The 22,383-nt window shown below is 39.9% G+C and overlaps 1 protein-coding gene across 2 annotated transcripts in view; it reads left to right on the plus strand.

Moving 5' to 3' along the window:
* PDS5A (PDS5 cohesin associated factor A) overlaps nucleotides 1-15,155 on the plus strand; it is a 74,007-nt gene extending 58,852 nt beyond the window's left edge. Inside the window, exons 27-34 of one of the 2 annotated variants that reach the window (XM_056489175.1) lie at nucleotides 2,239-2,371; nucleotides 2,974-3,093; nucleotides 4,129-4,191; nucleotides 8,052-8,191; nucleotides 9,251-9,356; nucleotides 11,793-12,145; nucleotides 13,214-13,364; nucleotides 13,956-15,155. In XM_056489175.1, coding sequence (XP_056345150.1) covers nucleotides 2,239-2,371; nucleotides 2,974-3,093; nucleotides 4,129-4,191; nucleotides 8,052-8,191; nucleotides 9,251-9,356; nucleotides 11,793-12,145; nucleotides 13,214-13,364; nucleotides 13,956-13,991 — 1,102 coding nt within the window. In that variant the 3' untranslated portion in view covers nucleotides 13,992-15,155. The remainder of the gene's footprint in view (nucleotides 1-2,238; nucleotides 2,372-2,973; nucleotides 3,094-4,128; nucleotides 4,192-8,051; nucleotides 8,192-9,250; nucleotides 9,357-11,792; nucleotides 12,146-13,213; nucleotides 13,365-13,955) is intronic. The other variant, XM_056489174.1, reaches the window with a different exon arrangement.
* The last annotated feature ends 7,228 nt before the right edge of the window (nucleotides 15,156-22,383 follow it).

The following is a 22,383-nucleotide window of genomic DNA, read 5'->3' on the forward strand; positions in this document are numbered from 1 at the left end:
TATCTGAAAAGCAGTTCTTTTTTGGCACCAATAGACTAGTTCAGATCTTAATGCTTTTTGCACCTTCACTTCTCACAGTCCAAGTCTGATTCTTTCTCTAAATGAAAAGCTTTGTGTGTTCTGATTTCTGGGCTACTTGATTCACACCTGGTCAGACCTGAAGTCGGTGAAGATTTTTTACCTTATCAACAAGTCTACATTTTGTCCTAGCTCTCCCTGTTCCTGGCAACATCTGAAAGCATCCTCCAGCATGTACTTTATCCAGAATGCATGGGAACAAGTTCTGATTTGCAGTCACTGAGTTAATACTTTCTTTGAAAAGCACTTCTAGTGCACAGAGCTTTTTTGGACTCTCCTTGTATAGCTTTTCTTTGTTGTCCAGTTTCCTCCCTCATGTTTGTCACAGACTGACTGAACTAACCAGAAGGGACTGCTCCAAACAAAGAAATACTCTGTAGGGGAATTTTGGCAGGAATACTTCTCTGAAGAGTCTTCTAAGATATGAAAAAAATGTTTCCCATTTAATGTGATACAGTGTTTCTTTCAACAGCTCTTAGTGTCTCTTAGTGTTAACATAGATGCTTGCAAAGTTGGAAAAGCAGACTTTGCAGTGTATTTTGTTGGTGTCTCCCTAGTTCATCTTGGTTTACATGGCCTAGATACAGTGATGCACAGTAAATGCATGCTTAGCAGTTCCTGAACCATAATCTGTAGTACCTACTGTTACTGATGAAGTTTTTAAAGTTTATCCTGCAGGGATATGTTTGGAATTAGTTGGTTTTTATCTTTATACTGTCCCAAGTGTCTTTTTCTTCCCAGTTCATATTCCAAAATTACTGAAATGGATACAAAGAATGACTTTATGTGACTGTGTTCCTCTAGGTGCATTCTTTTTTATGTAAAATCCCATTGGTATCTTGGAAAGGTCTTGTTCAAAGTTGATAATTATTTATGTAATTTGCTCATTAGTGAGAAAGTCAAGCTATTCAGTTTGACCCGAATTAACTGGAATTACCAGAGTATAATGTGTTCTCAGTAGTAATCTTGGGGTGACAGATGTTGCAGAACGTGGATCAGGGTGGTGTATTACTGGTCCTCTATTCATGCTATTTAAGTTCTTGAAAATAGTGCGTTGATGTATGTAAAGCTCTCTAACAGATTGATTTACCATAGCCTTTGTAGCTTATGGATGCAAGTTAGACTAGAGACATCTTGGTTTCTTGAACATCAGATAGCTCTGTAAGTATCTTGATGGAGCTTAAGCTTCTGAGCTTTTGAGAGAAATGTTTCTTCATCTCTTTCATTACAGTTTGTATCAGGTAAGAAGATGGGGATTTTTGTGAGCAGGGAATTCTAATGTTCAGTCATGTATTTTTCTTGGGTTTTATTACCTCTTTCTACAAAATAGTCTCTCTTCCAAGGCTTCAGAATTAAATTAGCTGCTGGCATACACTGCATTTCTCAGAACCACCTGTATGTCTGTCCCAACTGAGTATTGTTTTACCATATTGTGACCGTAGATCCTTTAATCATATGCAATGGTGGAGCTTGATAGCAAGTGACTGTATGGATGGACCAGTTGCGCTTTATATCATAATTGACAAAATTTTAAAACAAACTTTGAGTCAAAATAAAGTGTAGTCTCATTAGAAGTAAACTAGATCTAAAGAAAGAAACCTAGGAAAGCTCATTCCATTAAGTCTTACTTGGGAGAATTTTCCTCACATCTGGAGCATTAGTAAGAATCTGACCTGCTTTTTGGATCTCCTCTCCTATTTGAACTGCAATATTAATCCATCTATTGTGGGTAACTGACTAGCAGCAGGATGATTTGTTTAAGCCTGCCTTGAGTGTGCTCATGGTACATTGTTGATAGGGATATGGTTCTCAAAGTAGTGATTACAGAATTTGATTTGGGTGATGATAGCACCAGAATTCCTGTTTCTGTTCATATGTAGAAGAGATAAAAGTTGATTGGCTGGGCAGTATTTTAGATGTAATAATAAGCACACTTATTGGACAGGTTTTCTCCAAGGAGTACAGTTAAGACTGTGTGTGGTAAAGGCCTAGACTCTGTTTACATGATTATATGATGTAATGTTGTTGTCTTCAACTTGATTTTGGTTTCTTAAGAAAAAAAGCTAGTACAGCTAATAAAATTTTGTAAAGCTTTGCTGTATGTAGGAGCAGTAGAATAAAAGCTGGAGTGTAATTGCTTGTGATTTTATGGCTTTTTAGGTGCCTGTGGTTCATGCTTGAAGTTTTAATGACAAAGAATGAAAACAATAGCCATGCCTTCATGAAAAAGATGTCAGAAAACATCAAGCTTACCCGAGATGCTCAGTCTCCTGATGAGCCAAAGGCCAATGAAGTAAGAAATGTCATTGAGATTAGTGCTGGGTGATGAGCTGAGGGTTTCACAAGCAGGATTTGCAGGAAGTCTGAAAGAACTATCTCTGACATTTTTATGGTTTTTTAGACACACTGGTAATTGCAAGCACTGTATATATGCTTCCAATCTCATTCTTGTAAAACCTTGCTGACCTCACCCTGTACATAATACCTGCAGCTTTTAAAAATATTCCTGTTACTGCCTGCCTTATTTTAACAACTGCCTAGTTTCCTGACATAAGTATTTTCTGCTATTGGGGGAGGAAATACTGTGTTATACAGCTACTGTTAAACCCATTAGTTTCTAGCAGAGATGAGAAACCATTTAAGGTGATTTGATTGAGCAGGAGCTTCAACTGTACAGTAGTCATGTAAGGTATTACTAGATTATATAAATAATACCATATGAAAAATGAGGACTTCTCCATGTGTTTTAAGACTCAGCAGTATGGTTAATGATATAAGTACAAAATATGCCCTTAGGGGTGGTTATTTAAACACCTAGTATAAACTTTTAAAAGTACTGCATTTTTTCTACACAGTAAATAATTCCTAAAGCATGCTTTCTTTTTTTTTCTCCAGAAACTTTACACAGTATGTGATGTAGCACTATGTGTAATCAACAGCAAAAGTGCTTTGTGCAATGCAGATTCACCGAAGGACCCTGTATTGCCAACCAAATTTTTTACACAGCCTGAAAAGGTAAATTTGTTAATTTAATTTCCAAAGTAATAGGGGGAAATATGTTTTTGTTGGTTTTTTTTGTGATTGAGAGCTGGTTATGTCTGTAAGATAATGAGTGGGAAAATGCATCTTTTATTATCAGCAATTAATTTTTTAATGTCAGCTCTATACTGCACTTTCTATGTATTATGAAGACATGACAATAACCAGGTGAGAACTAATTGGAATTAATGCTGATATGTTGGCAAGTATTGCTGAATCATTTCATTAGTGTGTTTTGCAAGTGCATCTGCATATATGAGAATACATGTATATTATGACTGTATATCTGAATTAGAATGCAAATCAGACAAAAAAAGAGAACATTATTTTATGTTACCCATAGTATGTTTCTAGTTAGTAACTGTTGGGCTATTCTGCTTGCTGTATTAGTTGGCCCTCTTATTGCCTAGTAATAACTTTGGCAAGTATATCTCTGCTGTCAGCAGCGGCACTACTGCTCTCCAACAGACCTACTTCTGAAAAGTGTCAAGGGAGCACAAGTAAAGCTCTGAACCAGACCTGATGTTTTAGTTGTCTTGGAGAATGTACTGCGTGACATTTTTCAGTGCCCTAGACTGTTAATTAAAAGCCTTTCCAGAGTCTGTTTAAGCAAAATTTGGTTTTCTGTGTAATTGAGAAATGGTAAATGCCATGTAACAGTGAACTGGTGCCTTTATTCAGTTACAGGATTTCAGTCTGTGTAAACTGTGAACAAATAGGGAGAGCAGTTTTGCATCATTTCAAACAATTCATGTCACTTTAGAAGGAAAAATGTTCATCCAAATTTCAGATATGGCATACTTCAGTCCTTGAGTAATGCTTGCTGTAAATATCCATGAAAATACGAGTTTGGCAGATCTTTATTGGGTTGATTCATTGGTCAGCAGGTTGCATGGTGTAAAGTATGTGTAACACTTGATAGTTGTATCTAATCTGAGAAGTCAGTCAAGTATATAAAAAGTAAGTGAGATTTAGACATCAAACACAAACTAATTTATTTTTTTTATGCAGGATTTCTGCAATGACAGGAATTACATTTCAGAAGAGACAAGGGTTCTTCTTTTGACAGGAAAGGTACTGTATTTTGACAAGCTGCAAGTCTTTGAATGTTACTTGTGACTTCTAAAATATTCTGGACTGCTGTAGTTTAAAATCATATTAAGAGTTCATGTACAGTAATTTGTGACCATTTTATTCAATATCATGTAATTGTTTTCTTGAACATACAACCTGATGAGTACACAATGCCAAGATTGTTATCTGTGCACTGAGGTGCAGGTTCTTGATTACAGTTTCTTATATTATTGAAATAAGCTTGGTGTAAAGTTATGATGCATATGGAGAATTGTGATAGCACTAGCATTGGAGATGTTAAATTTTCGGTTGTAGTATTTTTTAATACAGCTTTTAATGCTGTTAAATTCAGCTGCAAGTGTCTATGCACTTTCAAACATCTATTTCAGCGGGTCCCAGGTGGAGTTATTCTGTATTTGCAAAGCAAAGTACCTCTGGGAGATCCTTTCCAAAATGTAATGCAGAATTAGGTTGAATGCAACAGTAGGAGATATTGCTGAATCATTAAGGTTGGAGAAGACCTCCAGAATCATCGGTTCCAGCCATTGACCAAACACCACCATATCTACTAACCACAGCACTAAATGCCATTTTGAGTATTTCTTGAATACTTCCAGCGATGGTGACTCCACCACATCCTTAGCCAGTGTATTCCAATGCCTGATAGTCCTTCCTGTGAAGAAATTCTTCCTGATTTTTCAAGCTCAACCTCCCCTGGAACAGCTTGTAGCTGTTGCCTCTTTGCTGTCTTTAGCTGCCTGAGAGAAGAGGCCACTCCCCACCTGGCTACAGCCTCCTTTCAGGCAGTTGTAGAGAGTTTTAAACACCCCCAGCTCCCAGATTTCCCAGCTCCTTTGCCCTTCTCTGGACTCACTTCAGCAGCTCAGTGTCCTTGCAGTGAGGGACACAGAATCAGAAAGTGTGGCCTCACCAGTGCTGAGTACAGAGGGACAGTCACTGCCCTGGTTCTGCTGGCCACACTGTTGCTGACACAGGCCAGGATGCCATTGGCCTCCTTGGCCATCTAGGCACTCACTGGCTCATGTTCAGCTGCTGTCAGCCAGCACTCCCACATCCTTTTCCACTGGGCAGCTTTCCAGCCACTCTGCCCCAAGCCTGTAGTGCTGCCTGGGCTGCTTGTGACCCAGGTGCAGGACTCAGCACTTCGTCATGTTGGACCCTGTAGCACGGGCCTTGGCCCATTGATCCAGCCTGTCCAGGTCCTTCTGCAGAGCCTTCCTGCCCACCAGCACAGGACTGCCACTCACTTGATGCCATGTGTGAACTGACTGATGGGACACTCAATCCCCTTGTCCAGATCATCAGTAGAGATACCAAACAGGACAGGCCCTAACACTGTTCCTTTGGGAACCCCAGTAGTGAATAGCCACTGCTGCACGTAGCACCTTTCATCACCACTCTCTGGGCCTGACCACCCAGCCAGTTCTTAACCCAGTGCAGAGTGCACCTGTCCAAACCGTGTGCTGCCAGCTTCTCCAGGAGGGTGCTTTGGGAGACAACATTGAAGGCTTTACTAAAGTCCAGGTAGTCCACAGCCTTTCCTCATCTACTAGGTAGGTCATCTGGTCATAAAAGGAGATCAGGTTGGTCAAACAGGACCCATCTTTGCTAAATCCATGCTGGCAGGGCCTGATCCCCTGGTTGTCCTTTACACACCCTGTGATCACACTCAAGATAACCAACAGATAGTCCATAACCTTCCCGGCCACCAAGATCAGGCTGACAGCCCTGTAGATCTCCCAGATCCTCCTTCTGGCCTTTTTGGAGATTGGCGTCACAGTGGCCAACATCTCTGGAGCTGTGGAGAGGTCTGGGACCTCTCCAGTTAACCAGGACTGATGAAAAATGGTGGATTGCTTGGTGAGTTCTGCCAGCTCCCTCAGCACCCTCAAGGAGATGCCATCCAGCCCCATAGACTTGTGAGTGTCTGAGTGGCTCACCAGGCCACTGACTACTTCCTTCTGGGTTGCAGGGGATTTGTTTCACTCCCTGTCCCTGTCTACCTCTTCAGGGGCTGGGTAGCCTGAGTATAACTGACTTTTCTGTTAGAGAAGAGACAAAGAAGGCATTAAGTCTCTCAGTTTTTTCCTTGTCCTTGGTTACAATGTTCCCCTTCATGTCCAGTGAAGCACTGAGGTTTTCCTTGGCCTTCCTTTTGTTAATGTATTTGTGAAAACACTTCTTATCATCTTCCATTGCAATGGCCTGCTTCAGTTTTAAGTGAACTATTATATTTATGTATTTATGATATATTTTTATATTATATAATTATGCAGAAAGGTGATTAAGAGGTAAACACTGTCTCTTTGGGGTTCTCGGATACGGTTACAACATTTTAGATCTTGCTGTGGCTGATGACTTGACCTATGTGCTCAGGCTGAGGAGGCAACAGGAAGTTTTTTATTTTGACCCTGGGGAACAGTCAAGGAAGTTTTCATAACTGGCATGTCACATTCTTCATACAATCTTGCATTTCCTTAGAGGCCAAGTTAATAAATTAAGACATTCCCGAGAAGAAAAAATAATTCCCATGTGTGGAAGTTTTGATGGAGTAGACAGGATAAAGGTACTATAGATGCTGGAAAACATTGGCTAGGAAGAAAAGCAGTTATCTCTGTAGAAAAGGCTTGTTACTGGAAACATGTTCAGTGGCTTCATCATCCTAGTGCTAATTCTGCACAGTATTTACTTATACATATTATTCTTTTAATAAAATAATTTATTTGCTCCATTTACTGAGTAGCTGAGTTTACTGCATATCCAAAGAAGGAAAACAAAATGAGTGAAGTGTCTGGAGCACAAGTCTTATGAGAAGCAACTGAGGGAACTGGAGTTACCATTCCCCCCAGACCAGTGTTCTAACACAGGGCTCTGGGGGTCCTAGGGCCCATCACTGCTGTTGAAGACAGAGGCAATTATGAGGTTAAATGTTTCTGCTTTGCCACCACCTGTTTGTGAGGTGACCAGCCTCATCAAGAAATGGCCCAGTCCCAGTGTTATCTCTGATCTCCTTTTGCTTTTGACATGTCTTTAAAAGCCCTTTTTGTGGCCTTTGTAGTGCTGGCCAGCTTGAACTGTAATCAAGCTTTGGCCACAGGAATTTTCTCCCTACAGTGGTGAGCAGCATTTCTGTAGTCCTGCCGTGTTGTTTGTCACTGCTTCCAAATACTGTATACTTCTGCTTTCTCCTGAAATTCCAGAAGATCCCTGCTCAGCCAGGCTGAACTTCTGCCTCACTTGCTTGACATCTTACACTTTGCAGTTGCCTTCTGTGCTTTTAAGAGATGGTTCCTAAAAAGTGACCAGCGTTCATGGATCACAGGACCCTCGAAAGCAGATTCCCAGAGCATACAGAAGTCTTACAGCACCTAAAATCTGCTGTCCCCTATATACAGGGCTAAGCTTGTCCATAAGGCCAAGAGCAGTTGTTCCAGAAAGATTCTGTAATTCCTTGTAGATTTATCTCTTGCTATGTTCTGGCTGGGTGGTCAATAGTAGACTCCCACAACAATATCCACTTTATTTGCTTTTCCATTCATCCTTACTAAGAGGCTCTCAACTGTAATATTGCCTAACATTTTGGCTTTTGTTGAGACTTCTCCAGCTGCTGTGCTTTCAAAGTGTGAGAGAGAGAAGGGCAGTTGATGAAATGTTCTTAAATTGCAAGAGGTAAAAGGATAAATAGTCTTTTTGAAGTAAAGATAAGGTTAATATCTCTAAACTGATTTCATTGTGATCAAGACTGTTGATCCAATAAATGTATTTTTAAATACCCAAGCAAATATTTGTAAAATCAAGTATGTATCTGCATTTTTAAAGATTTAAATATTTTTTTCTAGCCAAAACCAACCGGTGTATTAGGTACAGTAAACAAACCATTATCTGCAACTGGAAGGAGACCATATATCAGGACAACAGGATCAGAGACTGGAAGCAGTGTAAACTCTGAGCTGAGCTCTTCTGCAGGAAACAGATCAAGGTACAGGAGTCCAAAATTTCTTTCATCAGCCCTTTACTTCATGTTTTCCACTGTGCTTGCAAGTTTTAGGACAGGAGATTATTTGGTGTGTGTGCTTACATGTTTGAAGAGTGTCCTTATTTTGTCCAGTTTTAGAAAATGTGGTAGTTCTCAATAGGTAAAATCTTCATACTTGATTTTTGGTTCAGTTTGTGTGGTTGATGTTTGGATTAGGATTAATCCTGGTTGGAAACAAGAAACTTTTTTGATATAGATGACGTATTTCTGATCTATGTAAGATTGAAAATGATAAAAACTTGTTAAGCAGACCAGGGTCTCAGTGGAAAGATGCGACATATGTAATATTACAAATATCAGATACTCAGTGTTTATCAACTACTACAAGTATCAAATATTACAAATACTCAGTGTTTCTTCTATCAAGCATTATTTTTATATGGATGCAGAGCTTTAAAATCTGTTCTAAACCTGGAGAAACAGTTTACACTTTCAGATTTTAATATTGTTTCATTTGGTTTGGAATTGATTACCTGACTAAAAGGGTTAAAGAAAGCAGAGAAAGTCAGCTCTAGTTGCTACATTTTGTAAGACTAAAGGGAAGTATAACTATGTTCAAAATTTGTTCTGTAAGTGTGCATAATGTAAGTTGTAATAATCTTGTTTTTTTCTTTGTTGTTCTTTCGTTTTCTATGAAGTTGGGGCATTATTGGGGTTTATTATTCTTCACTGCATTTTCCAGTATCGGCTCTTTCTATCTGGAAAACAAACACAGCCTATTTTAGAGCTCTGGTCTTAAGTTTGCAAAAGTCATTATACAGTGGTGTGTCTGCAGTAAGGGACTTGGCTCAATGACCAGCCAATTCCTTTCAGATCTTTCCCAGTTCTGGGAAAGAAAATATAAGTGTAGACTCTGGCAAATACAATTGTTTTTAAACTAATTTAGCTGATGGCATTGACTTTCCTCCCCCCACACCCCCTTTTTTGACCCCAAATAATTCCAAACATTTTTCTTCTTTCTTGTATATTTTTGTTTTGTTATGTCTTCCATGATGCTCCCAGGGAACAAAGTTCAGATATATCAGAAACCGGAGTCAGTGAAAATGATGAGAATCCTGTGAGAATTATTTCAGTCACACCAGCAAAGACAGAACCTGTGAAAAACAAGGTATGTCCAGGGATTTTATGGACTGTATGTCTGTAACAAGCTTGACATTTCGTTTTTTTTCAGTGCGTGTCATTGCAGGTGGTCTCTGAGGAACTCGTAACATCCAGTTTCATTTAATACAGTTTCGTCAGTTTTCTAGCCTAACAGAAGACCCCTTATCTTCAAAACAGCCATTTATTTTATCCAGAGTAATTTATAGACCTCATTTGAGTGGATTTCATTCTTCTTTTCTAAAATTCCTAAGTATTCCCCTGTTTATTCCACATTTTCCAATATATGTAATAGTGAGCCTGGAACTCAGAGTGAAAGTTCACACCTGTAGTAGCTTTAACTGAAATTACTGCCAAGAAAATGTCAAGTGGTCCTACAGCATGAAATAAACATCTAACTTCTGAATTTTGCCACAATTAAAATCTTAATTAAAGTATTAAAAATATATTGTATGATTCACTCCCCCCCAACCAATAAAGAGAGAAACACCATGTGTTAATCATAATGATGTTTTAACTTACAAAACATACAATAGCAGTTTAGTCCTCCACCTGGGATAGATTAAACTCAAGCAGCTGTATAACATTCTGGGATCTTCATGGCTGGAGTGGAGGTTGGCTGGGAAAGACCTAGGGGACCATCCCCAGTGGATAACCAACAGAGTGTGAGCTGGCTGTGTGCCATGCTGCAGTGAAGGTAGCAAGCCGTGTCCTGAGTCGTCAGCAGATACAGAGATGTGCTTATTCCACCCCATTTGGCATTCAATAGGCCATACCTGGACTACTGTGTCCTCCCCAGTTCGATGCAGATAGTGAAAAACTGGGAAGAGCCTCGCAGGGGGCACCAGGATGATTAAGGCATGGAGAAATTGTGTGAAAAAAGGTTTGAAGTGTGTTTGTTCACCTTAGAGAAGAGAAGCCTTGGAGAGGACCAATCAGTTTTTCAATATCTAAAAGGTATTTATGGAAAAGATGGATGGAAATATTCTGAAGGCTGCTTGCTGGAAGGACAGAAGTCTACTGGAAGAAGTTGCCTCAGGGGATGCAAGCAGGAAAAAAAATACAAAAAAAAATCTGCATTGTGGAGAAATTTAAACACTGGAACCAGACTGTCCAGAAAAGTAGTGGATTATCAGTGTTCATGGCTTGACTTGTCAAGGGCCTACATAACCACTTGAGGCTACGCTGTCAACAGGTTTGACAAGATGATTTTGGAAGATCACTTCCAACCTAGATGATTCTGTGATTTAAAACAGATTTTTGTAATAATGTAGGGATACATAGATGATTTAGGCTTTTTAAGAAGTTATATATCTGCTTAATCTCTTTTTATTAGATGAAGTCAGAGTAATAAGCAGGTGTTTTGGATTTGTATCATCACATAGAGAAGTTAGGGAAAGCACATATAAAGTAAATCTTCAACAATGCTTTCTTGGTTCTTGAAGTTGAAATTTCAGAGGATCTGTAAAGTTCATATGGATAGCAGTTGTGAGTGTCTACCATGAAGCTGCTGGAACAGTAGTGAAGATTACAGAGATTGCCTGACTCATTTGGACACATAAGAAATAATAGTAGAATATTTAACAGAAAAAGTCCTTGGTTCAGATACAGCTCTTAGAGTAGTGACATTGATTTGTTAAAACTTGCTAAATCATCCCAGCCATACTTCATCAGAATCTTTTTCTCTACCACTTCTCCCAAGTAGTTTGGAAGTCAGTGTTCAAATGAAGGCTTAGTATCCAGTTGTTTCCTCTTTTCCATATGAATACTGCTCTGTGTAGAGAAGTACATTGCTAACCCTTTATGTGTCACATATACAGACACCTCTTCTTGGTGTTTAATCACTTCATTACCCTGTTCAGTGTGTTGAGAAGAACATGCATGTAGGCCATACCTATTCAGACATGACAAAGATTTAACAAACACAGCAAGTTTCATTTTCGGTGTGATCTTACTTCTTTATTCCCTACAAGTCTTGGGTTTTTCTTTACTGACACTTAGATCTTCAGTAAACTGCACCTTTATTAAATGTCGGTCTCAAAATTTGCATGTGTGGAAGTAAATAAATAATAAATACTGCTGTATTGGAATAATTCTTTTGCTTCTCAGTTTTCTCCTGCCATTTGACAAAGAGACAGTTGAAGGAGCTTGTCCAAAAAAAACATCATGGAGGAGCTCATCAAGATAATTACTGTCATCTCTTTCTCACACCATTAAAAGATACATTAGGTGCAGGTAATAATGTTGCACACAATGTAGAAAATATTTTTGCAAGGACAAGGTCCAAAATCCCATTTAGTAAAACCTACTGCTAGGTCTAAGACTGGTATGTTTTCATAACAATACTTAGTTTTAAAAACTCATATTTCTGTTGGAGGGGAGGTAGCAATTTGGCTTTACCTTTGGAAATATTTTTTTGTTCACACTAATGATTTTTACTTTCAAGGAGATAAATTCTGATCAGACAACACAAGGAAATAGCACTGAACGTGGGAAAAAAAGAACAGCAACAGCATCTGGAACAGAGAATATTCATCAAAAAACAGAAGAAAAAAGTGTAGAAGAAACAGGCCCATCGCTCGCAGCAAAAACCAGGAGAGGGCGACCAACCAAACCGGAGCCTCAGGGTACCACTGCAAAAAACGAGGAGACAAATAAACCACCTGTCAGGGGAAGGAAGAGGGCAGCAGCCAACCAAGAAAGTCCAGGGAATTTAGAGGCAGGTAATGCCAAAGCACCAAAACAGCAAGACACAGCAAAAAAGCCAGCAGCAGCACAGAGACAAATTGATCTACAGAGGTAAAAATAAATAATGAAATACATGGGGGTGTGGGGGGTGGGTGATCCTTTCCTGTCTCAAGTCAGTAATTCCTGTCTAAATTGTAATTTAAAATTATAACAGACCTTAACATAGTTAAGGGGACAACTAAACCACAGGGATACCATGGTCCACCATATGTTGCATTGAGCTCTGCTTTTCAAAGTACCTGGGCAGCTGGAACTGGAGAAATTAATTTGTTTGGTCAGAACAGGATAAACTTAACCTGTTTTCACCAAATGTTATTTTTATGCATCCTGATTCCGCTTACTAGCATTGCTATGTAAAGGAACTAAGATTTGATGGTGTTTCAGTGCATTTTTAATGCCAGGCACACAGACGTTTGGCTACTCTGCTATGCCTCCCTTCATTGATAGCAAAGGCTTGGAAACTGTCTTTAAATCACAGGAAAATTTGTAATTCCAGCTGTAACTATTTCCTGATAAGTTGGGTCTGTGCTTGCTTTAATATTAGTACTGTAATGTATATTTTAATTAACTGAAAATTAACCTTTGGATCTTTGTAAACTACGAAAGAGCTTTTGGATGATAACTTGGGCTACTTCAGTGTTTAAAGGTGTTTACTTGGTTTGTAATACAAGTAATTCATAATGTTCATAAACACATGAATTCTGTTTTGCTGGATCTGGTATATAATTAATGCAAAAGTGTCCAAAGTGGTAGAGCAATAAGGTCTGCAAACCAGTGTGCTCTTAGAAATCACAAATTTATCTAAAGGAAAAAAAGAATAATTGGAATAGTTTCTTTCTAGAGATTTGTAAGTTGAAGATCTTGCAGAGAGTCTTTAACAAAAACAGTTTTATCTTTTCAGAGTAAGCTTTATACACCTGTATAATGCGCTGTCAAGAGTGTAATATTTGTGTACTGCCTTGAAATGCTGATTTAATATGTCGAATTTTTTCAAGTTTTCAGAACAAATTGCACTATCCATAGCCTTTAATAAGCTACTGTATCAAATAACATCTTTAAAATGTATAATATCTCAGTGTTTTTTGGACAAAATACCAAAACATTGTTAACGTTTTTCAGAAGCCAGGTGCTTGGAAGTGATGGAGATTCACTGTTGGAGATAGACTCAAGTTCAGAATACTCTCAAAATGCAATGGATCTTTTTAAGGCCTGTGGGAGCAGCCAGGAAGATTCTGAGGATACAGAGATAGCAGAGGGAGGCTTCCTTAAGGTGTAGCAGGCATCTTATATAGGACAATTCTCTGCTTTTATTTCTTTATTGTAGTTTATACAGTATGAAATCCAAGAAATTTGTGTGTAAAAAAGCTCTAATAGCTTTTTAGCATTTAAGTAGACATATACAAGTTACTGTAAATACTTGGAAAATATTTGAAGTAGTGCCTATTCTCAAGTAAAATGAGAAAATTTTTTTTTCTCAAAAAAAAAATTTTTATAAACCTTGGTAATTACAGTTAATTAGATCAAGTTACTGTTCTTAATCTCTGATTCCAGTGAAAGCAGTGGATAACAGTTTATATTCATGCTGAAAAAACATTACTCGCTTGTGGAATTATAAAATGTACAATGCAAGTTGTGTAGTTTCAAGTTTATCAGGAAATTGTGCTATACAATAAGGAAATTTAGTTGTATTCAATTAATTATGTAATTGTTGAGAAGATACAAGATGAAGCTGGAAGAATCACAGTATAAAAAGTGTAAAAGCTAAAATGTAAACAATTTATGGTAGGATTTTGATTCAGAATCACTTGTCATTTCCATGTCCTTACAATTAACATTCATTTCCTTTTCTCCCCTCATAAAGGTAAAAAGAAAACTTGCTCGAAAAGGGAGGAAATGAAGGCCAAATAAAGGCATGCTCCACGCTTCTGCAAAAACTAGGATTCAGAAATTTCCTGTACAGGAACTGAAATTACTTCAAAACACACAGCTTTCAGCTCTGAAACCAGAAGGAAAACTATGCTTCCCTTTCACATGAAATTAATCCTTCTCAATGGAAATGTAAAGCAGAAACTCTTGAGAAAGAGGCTAAAAGCATCTGTACTTATTTCCCCAGAGACTTTTTTTATGAAAAGTCAATAATTAAGCAAATTGCTTAACACTTGGTTCCAGTTCCTGCATTCTGGAGTTTAAAAGTGTATTTACACCATTAACTTTCATGCTGCATTTTTTTTAAAGAAGGTCAGAGAAGGTCCTTACACTGACATTGAAAATTCATTATCCTAGAGCCAGGTATTCTCATGTTTCACAGAAAAGGTAGAAGTCTACTGAATGGATTTTAACAAGACTAGAGGAAAAAAAAAACAAAAATTTTTTTTTTGGCTTTACTTTTGGAGACTGTTTTATGTATAATTCTTTCTGCCTGCCTACTTTTCTGCAAAAATAAGATGTACAGATTTCAGTTCCCTGCTATGAAAAGTCATGTGGTGGCAATTTTATAAATGTTGCTTTCTGATTTTTATCAGAGTGGGAAAGTAATCACTTAAAATTATTATTAATTCGCAAGTAGACATTTCATTTTTTAATTTTCCCTCCATTTTAGTTTAATATAATTTGCAATAAATGTACATATTGATGTTTGTTTTATAAAAACATATATCACTTTTAAGTGTTTTTACTCCTGCGGTTCTGTTGGAATATTCTAAATTTTAAAGGAGTAAAGACAGTCCAGCATTTGATTTTATAATGTTTGTCACCAGATTTTTATTATTGATGTAAAGAAAAAAAAAAATCAGTTTTTAAAAATAGTTGGACTTTGGCAGCTTTGTAAGGAAAGTTGGAAATGTTTAGGATTGCTCTCAATTTTAAGCATTGTGCTGATTGGAAGTAAGTCTGTTTTGCATTTTGTCTTCCTGTCCAGGCTCATTTTTTAATGTTTATTTTAGAAGATTGTTGCATCAATATTATGTTTCCTGGCATTGTTCAGCATAGATACAGTGTACACTTTTATGTACACATGATCATATTTAAGTTTGTTGCATAAAATAAACGCTTCTAGGTGTCACTTGGAGGTCTTTTTTTTAATTTTTTTTTTCTTTCACAGAAAACTTAATTGCCGTGTCTGTGCATGGGCTTGGACATTCACAGAAGTACTGTACAGAGCAATGGAGCTGTAATGCAGACAGTTAGGTAGTTAAAAAATTAAGTTTTTTCAGTGAAGTTACAGTGCTTGATCTTGGGTTGGGTTGGTCTGCAGAGTGACAGTGAAGTTTTTCCTCCCACTGCCTCAGTTCCCCATTTCTCTTCTGCAAGCTGTTTTGAAATCTCTTGATTCATATAGAAGAGCTGGATACTGGTGGTATTAGAGATTGCTGGTCCTCCTAAAATGGATAGGGTGCAGTTGTGTGCTCTTCAACATGACTTGAGTCTCTCTCAACAAGTGTACAGCTGGTGTTGCTTTTCTTCTTTAACAGGAGATCACTGCATAAAGCAGTGTGTGCAGCTCTCCTTCTAAAGCAATCTGCAGTGCTTTGACCTGAAGGCTTTGAAATGCTTTTGACAGAAGATTTTAAAATCTAAAACTGAAATAATTTCACAAGGTGAATTTACTGATTGTAATGCAGTTTCTTTTTAGTGCTCTGGTCAAATACTTCCCTCTCACAAAAGTTTAGAATATTGGTTTAAACTAATTTTAAAATGTTTTGGTTCAAAGTTTTCTGGTTCTACCTGAAAAAGAAACTTGCTTTTTCTTAGAAATTAGTGATTGATGTGGCTTTAACAGAGATCTGAAATATGGACTTGACAAATCTTTCAAGTAATTAATATTTATTTCCGAAAGTTTTGTTTTTTATTAAGTGGATAATTATTGGATTTTTGCCTTTTTATTGTTTTTTGTCAGTTTTTAATTAATTACAATGTCACATTACTTAATGAAGCATCATAGAATAATATATGTTAGAAGAGGTTTCTGGAGGTTCACTGCCATGCTCAGAACATGGTTTTCCATTGTCTTTCTTTCTCCAGATGCAATTATGTTGAGGTTTTTTCTGGGCTTTTTTTTTTTTTTTTTTTAATGTGGACATTTGAGTTATTTTCATATGTTGATTATCAGTAGAGTCAGAATGTATCAGTTGGTACATTCATGTAGCAAATTATGCTGGGCATAATTGGCTGAGCCAAAATGCAGCTTACAAGAACTACCAGAAAGGGCCCTCACTGACTCTTTCCAGAACTTGCCCCAGGCAAGGCTGTGCACAGAATTTCCCTGCCTGCCCCCATTCCCTCGTTGAAGCTGTTGGGGCAGCCGTGGTGCTGTTGGGAGCTGCCCCAGCCATGGGTGGGCACCTTTGTGGCAGAGCTGCATCCCAGGCCAGACAGCATGCAAGAGGCAGCCTGGAGAGCCAGACATTCGTACACGGACAGAAGTGATATGTTGCCAGTGCTGCTGAGGCCTTAAAATCAAGATTTATTAAAGAGTATAAAACTATGGAATTGAAGGTAGGGTATTTCAAAGAAAAGGGGGATGGGGTGGAGTGTGTGTGTACTTGGCCGTGTGTCAGTTTTCAAATACTGTACATAAGAGTGGGGATTCTCCCATTATTATAAGGAAACTGATGCTCAGAGTTCTTCACTTGTTAATGTGCAATTAATAGGAAGCTTGATAAAACCAGTCTTTATGGCTTTTTATCAGTGTAGGATTTAAAGGTGCTGAGGTTTCACATTCAGTTACATAGATAGAACTAAGTTCTTATCATCTTTTAAGTTCCCATTTTCATAAAAGTCTGGCTGTGTTTCTTTGCAGACATACATTTATTTCTGTTTCTTTCTGTCTTCTGATGCTTGGACTGCGCACCTTTCATCACAGTAAGACAGGAAAGCTGTTTGCTCTACTACTCAGCAAAACTAAATAATAGTTTTGAATAAAAAATAATGTTGTCTAGAGCAATCTTAAACAGAAGAAATAGTATGCAATACAAACCTTTTCTGCACATGCTGGCAAGTTCTGCAAGTTTTAGAACTGATAAATAACAAAATGCTATCTAAAATGTGCTTCCAGCTGTTAGACACTTAGCTCATATTGTTGGACCAAGTTTAGCATCAGACTGGCTCTTGAATGTCAAGGTAACTGATGGGGCTGTAACAACTGAACTGTTTCCTCTAAAGATAAAGAAATATTTGTGATGACCAAATATTTGCAATACAGAGGAGACTTGCTTCTTGAAGAAATCATCCGTGTGGATCCTTGTTTTCTTGCCTGTGTGTTTTTTTACTGTCTTTATCAGCAGTAATAGTTCTGTTTGTGCCTGAAAATCGAATCTCAAATTGGTGCTCAGGGAAATGGCCCAAACTAAAGAAGCTGGGCTATGAAGTATCTACTTGCCAGCTTGGCTGCAGGTGCACAGAGCTGATAACCAAGCATTAGTCACAGAGTGGCTGGTCTAAGCCCAGGGCACTGTATATCTGGGTGCAGGAACAGATTTGCACAGGGAGAAGCAAGGTGTTAAAAAGCAGGGAGCAAAATCCTTCTGTACAGCAGCACTTCATGTGTCCCTTGAAGGCTTCTCCTCCTTGAATTTCTGACAGGAGGGAATCGTCATGCTGATGAGTACCCGGGTATCCAGATGGCCAGAAGGAACCTCGAACAACACTATAAAATAAAACTTCAAAGACCAACAGTAGCTTCCATTCCTTAAGACATTTTAATCCACACATTCTGTGGATTGAGTTGCCTCAGTTCCTCAAAGACAGAAAACAGACAGAACTTCCTCAGAAGCAGAACTTGGAAGTGGTTGCTGTCAACCTGTCCCTTCCTAGCTTCACAGCCTGACTCAAGAGAGTGGATCCAGGATATCCTTTTATTTCTTCTAAATGAGACCAAAGCAGGTGAATGGCCGACCCAGTACTCCCATCAGAGTTTCCTTAGCACCAAGTCAGTGTGCTGACCCACAGGATGACTGCTTCTACACATTACTCCCCAGCGTACATTAGATCCAGAATGGGAACATCTCTGAGCCCGGGGAACTTTACAGCCTTATTTTTTGCAGTCTGAAAGGAGATAAGCAAGTTCTTGGCATGTGCACCTGCTGGATGATTGGGACCACAGCCAAAGGTTTGCTGCAGCTCAGACCTCCTACTCACTCCACAAAAAAAACTGAAGGCGCAGCCATAAGTACTCCAGCAGTTGGTAGGAGCAGCTCTGCAGCCGAACTCGGGCATCACACGAGCTGGAAGATGCTGTGAGTGTGTTCCTCAGAGCCCTGGTCTCATGTCAGGCAAAGGGCAGTTGTCATACCTTTGGAACAAATCCTTCTGTTCATCTGTTGGAAAGACCTTTCTGACTTGCAACAGACCATGTTCTCTCAGCCTAGGGAAAATCCTGACGCTTGTATCAGGACTGCTGGCCTGCAGTGGCTGGGCGTTGCAAGCCAACAGGAGGAAGTCAGGCCATGGTGACCCCTTCAGCTGTGGCAAGAAATTAGTTAAGGAGCCGTTCAGCTTTGAACCTGTTGGAGTCATCACCAACTGTGCAGCTCTGTCCATGGTCAGCAGAACCAGGACCTCCATGGGCAACACAAGTGGGTGATGCAGTTGAGTCTTGTATTGTTTGGTGAGGAGGGACAGCCATGAGGAAGCATCTGCTTTTCACTGGGAGCACAGAGGTTATCCAAGCCAGTTTGTGACTTACTTAGGTCATGCTGGCAGCCATGTAGTGTCAGCAATGTGCCAGCTTAGGCAAAACGCCTGACCAAATAGCTCTGGAATACTGAGCATCCTCCTACAGCCCTGCCAGCCACAGGAGCTCAGATGTGTGTTCATAGTGTTGCAAGCTGGGCATGCTCCAGAACAAGAAATACATGTTCTGCTTCTTAAGTATTTAATTCTCATATTGCCCTGGAAGCAGGAATTGATGTGTTGACTGCACCAGAGCTCTTGAAGGGAGAGGTGGAAGGTGGTTCTGGCTGTTTCTTTGGTGTTAGGTCCAAGGGCTGTAAAGCAACTGAGAGTCACAGTGCCCTAGGTACCGCACAAGCTGGGTTTATGCTGATGGCAGAAGTCTGAGCCATTGGTCTCTCAGGAGGTTTATGTGCTGTTTCCAGAGCAGGGTGCCTGCCCTGCACTGCTCACTGCTCCCTGCTGCCTGCACGTAAGCTCTTCGCTTCCTGTAGAATTAGGAGAGACTGTCACGCCCACATAATTCAAGCTATCACCTGCTTGCATCCCTGAGAGTTTCCTGGAAAGGGGAATGTAATCTGGATAAATTATTCTGGATGATGGTAGCAGCAACCACTGTTTGTTTTACCTCATGCTGTTACACCAGGACAGGATTCAGGCTGGGATATGGACAAGGAAGCTGCTCTGCACACACGGTGTGTGAGCATGACAGAAGAGCTTGGTGCCTTTCCCTAGTGCTCTTTCCAGTTCCTGTTTGTCACCCTTGTAGTACATTGTTTCCAAAGAGCTGTTCTTCAAGGCCCTCTTTGCTTTATTAATGCCTTGGGTTTTAGCTTTTTTATTTTCAGATTCTGTGCTGCTTAATGTGTAACTCTGGAACTTCATATTACATGTTAGTAAGTTCTCTTCACAGGGTAGTTAGACAAAACTGGAGCTGGGTGTTCCTCCAGTCCAGGGATTCTCCAGATGCCTTGAAGTCCCATCTGGGGTGTCAGAACTGATGCCTGGAAAGGCTGACCTGGAAGAGGGACGAGACAGAGCAAAAGGAATAAAACAGGTATTTATTGAAAGGGATACACCTTGGGCAGTGCAAGAGCCTGGCCAAGGCTACACCCAAATCAAATCCAAGATGAATCCCAGTCACGAGTTTTTACTTTTAAATTTTGGTTCATCTACATATGGGGGTCAATTGTCCAACCACAGCCCCAGGCTATGAAGTCTCAGCCCCCTGGCTTGCCCCCTGCCCTTAGCCATTGTTTATACTTTTTGGATAACGATTGTCCTTGATTCTCCAGCTGGGAAGGGATTGTTTTGTCCAGCTACCCTGTGAAGAGAACTTACTGACACCTAATATAAAGTTTGAGTTACACACTAAGCAGCAGAGAATCTGAAGAATATAAAAGCTAAAACCCAAGGCATCAGTATCCATCCATCCATACCTGCATATTGTGTCTTCTGCATTGCCTTCTCACTTTAATCTAAATTAGCTTAGCCTTGAGCATAAAAGGATTTGGGAAGAAAGCAGACTCTGCCTTGTTTTTTTTCCTGGGGCTTGTGTGTCACAGTTTATCAGGTTCTGCTTTAGTAACAAGCTTGTAAAGTCTGGTTTTCCCACAAGGACACCATCTCCAGCGCTGGTATCCTCCATCCTCCCTAGGTCAGCACCTAGTTCCTGCTGTTCTCACTCCCTTTGTCAGGAGGGTTGTTACCCACAGTCACCTGCCATACAGGTTCTGGCTCATGTACCCGTGTGAGAGTCATAGTCACCTCTGGAGCTACCTCTGTCTGTCAAAGTGTACTAAATGGCCACATCTCCAGTGCTTTAGGAAAGTTTTCTAGTCATCTGGACTATTACAAGACATGACAGGAGATCCAGCATCTCCCCATGTGGAAATAGGGTGTATTTTTAATCCTTTCTAGTTTCCATCCATGTAGGAAACACCAAACCCTCACAGACTGCACATGAGAAGATCATGGAAGATCATGGTGGCATTCATAGCAGTCCTGGTGTGTTTGACCATGAGGTAGATGTGGTTGTACCTCTTGCTCTGAATGTAAACAAATAGAGCCAGAGTACATCCCTAGAGAAATGAATGGAAGTTGGAAAATTTTCCTATTTCCAGGCCAAACTTTTTCCCAACCAATTAATACCAGCCTGAAATCACATCCCTTGTAGGTGACTGGTCACAGCAAAACATCCATCACTGCATCCACTCCCTTGACACCCCCCAAGGTGGCTGTAGGGTTTCTTCTTTGTGGGGCTTTTCTTGTGCCTCTGGAGAGGGGGATGGGCCCTGCCAGTGCTGTGGCACCACTTCTTCCCCACTGCCTCACTCCCTCTCCTTATACATCTTCAAGCATGTTGTGTCTGACCAACACACTATTTTCACACATAACCACTATGTATTTGGTGCTGTTTGGCCATTTTTGAGGGCACCTCTATCCCCAGAGCCACCACTTGCAATCAGAGGCATAGAGGCCTTCTGTTAAGTTTACTCAGACAAATGTGCCAGCTTCCTTGAATCTCAAGAGCTCAAGTCTATTTTTCATTTGATCACTCTTCAGCCTTGAAATGGTAATGAGTTTCTCTTCCAGGAGACCACTTACCCTGCTGTGTCCAAGCCCCTTCCTGCTGCCACATGGGAGCTGCACCACGTACCAGGGGTACTCATTGCCAGGGTTCCTGCTCTAAGCATTTCCCTTGCATGCATTCTTTCATGAGGGTGGTTTGGGAAGCTGCCCAAAGAAGTTGGCCAAGATGATAGCAGAATGCCATTTGATTCTGCATCACTGAACTGCTTTCTTTCCAAAACATACCTTTAAGCCAAAATATAGGTTGTTTCTTCTTTTGAGTTGATGGTGGGGTTTTTTAATCTTTTTGCTATTAGGGCTTTGTCATTTCACATTTGCAGGATGTGGCCCCTTTTGTGTCTCTCTGCTTCTTTTGCAGTCCCATTGAACAGACCCAGGTCCTCTGAGTACACACTCTGGTGTGTGGGCAGCTGGCTCCCTCCAGCCTATCCCAGTGGAGCAGGGCCTGGCATTCCTGCTGGATGTGGCCTCACCAGGGCTGTGCAGAGAGGCAGGATCATCTCCCTCAGCCTGCTGGTGACACTTGGCCTGTGCAGCCCAGGACACAGTTTGCTGCCTTTGCCATGAGCACAGGCTGGTGGCTCTCATTCAGCTTGGTCCAGAACCCAACCCCCAGGTCATTTTCTGCCAAGCTGCTTCACAGTTGTCCCAGCTTGCACTGGTACCTCGGTTTTTCCTCTCCAAGTTCAAGACTCTGCACTTCCCCTTCTTGAATTCCTCACAGATGAAAACCATTCACAGGTGAAAAGAATGGCTCACAAACAATACAAATAATTACTTTTCCTCTTTGTTTTTAAGAAATGTTTGGGATTGGTTTGTGCTTTGTTTTTTTTCTCCTTCCACCTCATCATTGTCTGACCCACTGAACTTTGGTAACTACTTTGTTCATACATGTTTTCTTCCAAATAGTTCTCTCTCCTGATAAGCATGGCCTGGAGACATTTTATCCTGCTATTTTTGATGTGGTTCAGACCATTAAAGGACTGGAATATGGAATAAGCTGTAGTGAGCAACACGTATACCAAGCA

Source organism: Oenanthe melanoleuca, chromosome 4 (assembly GCF_029582105.1).
Source record: "Oenanthe melanoleuca isolate GR-GAL-2019-014 chromosome 4, OMel1.0, whole genome shotgun sequence".
Classification (NCBI taxonomy): domain Eukaryota; kingdom Metazoa; phylum Chordata; class Aves; order Passeriformes; family Muscicapidae; genus Oenanthe; species Oenanthe melanoleuca.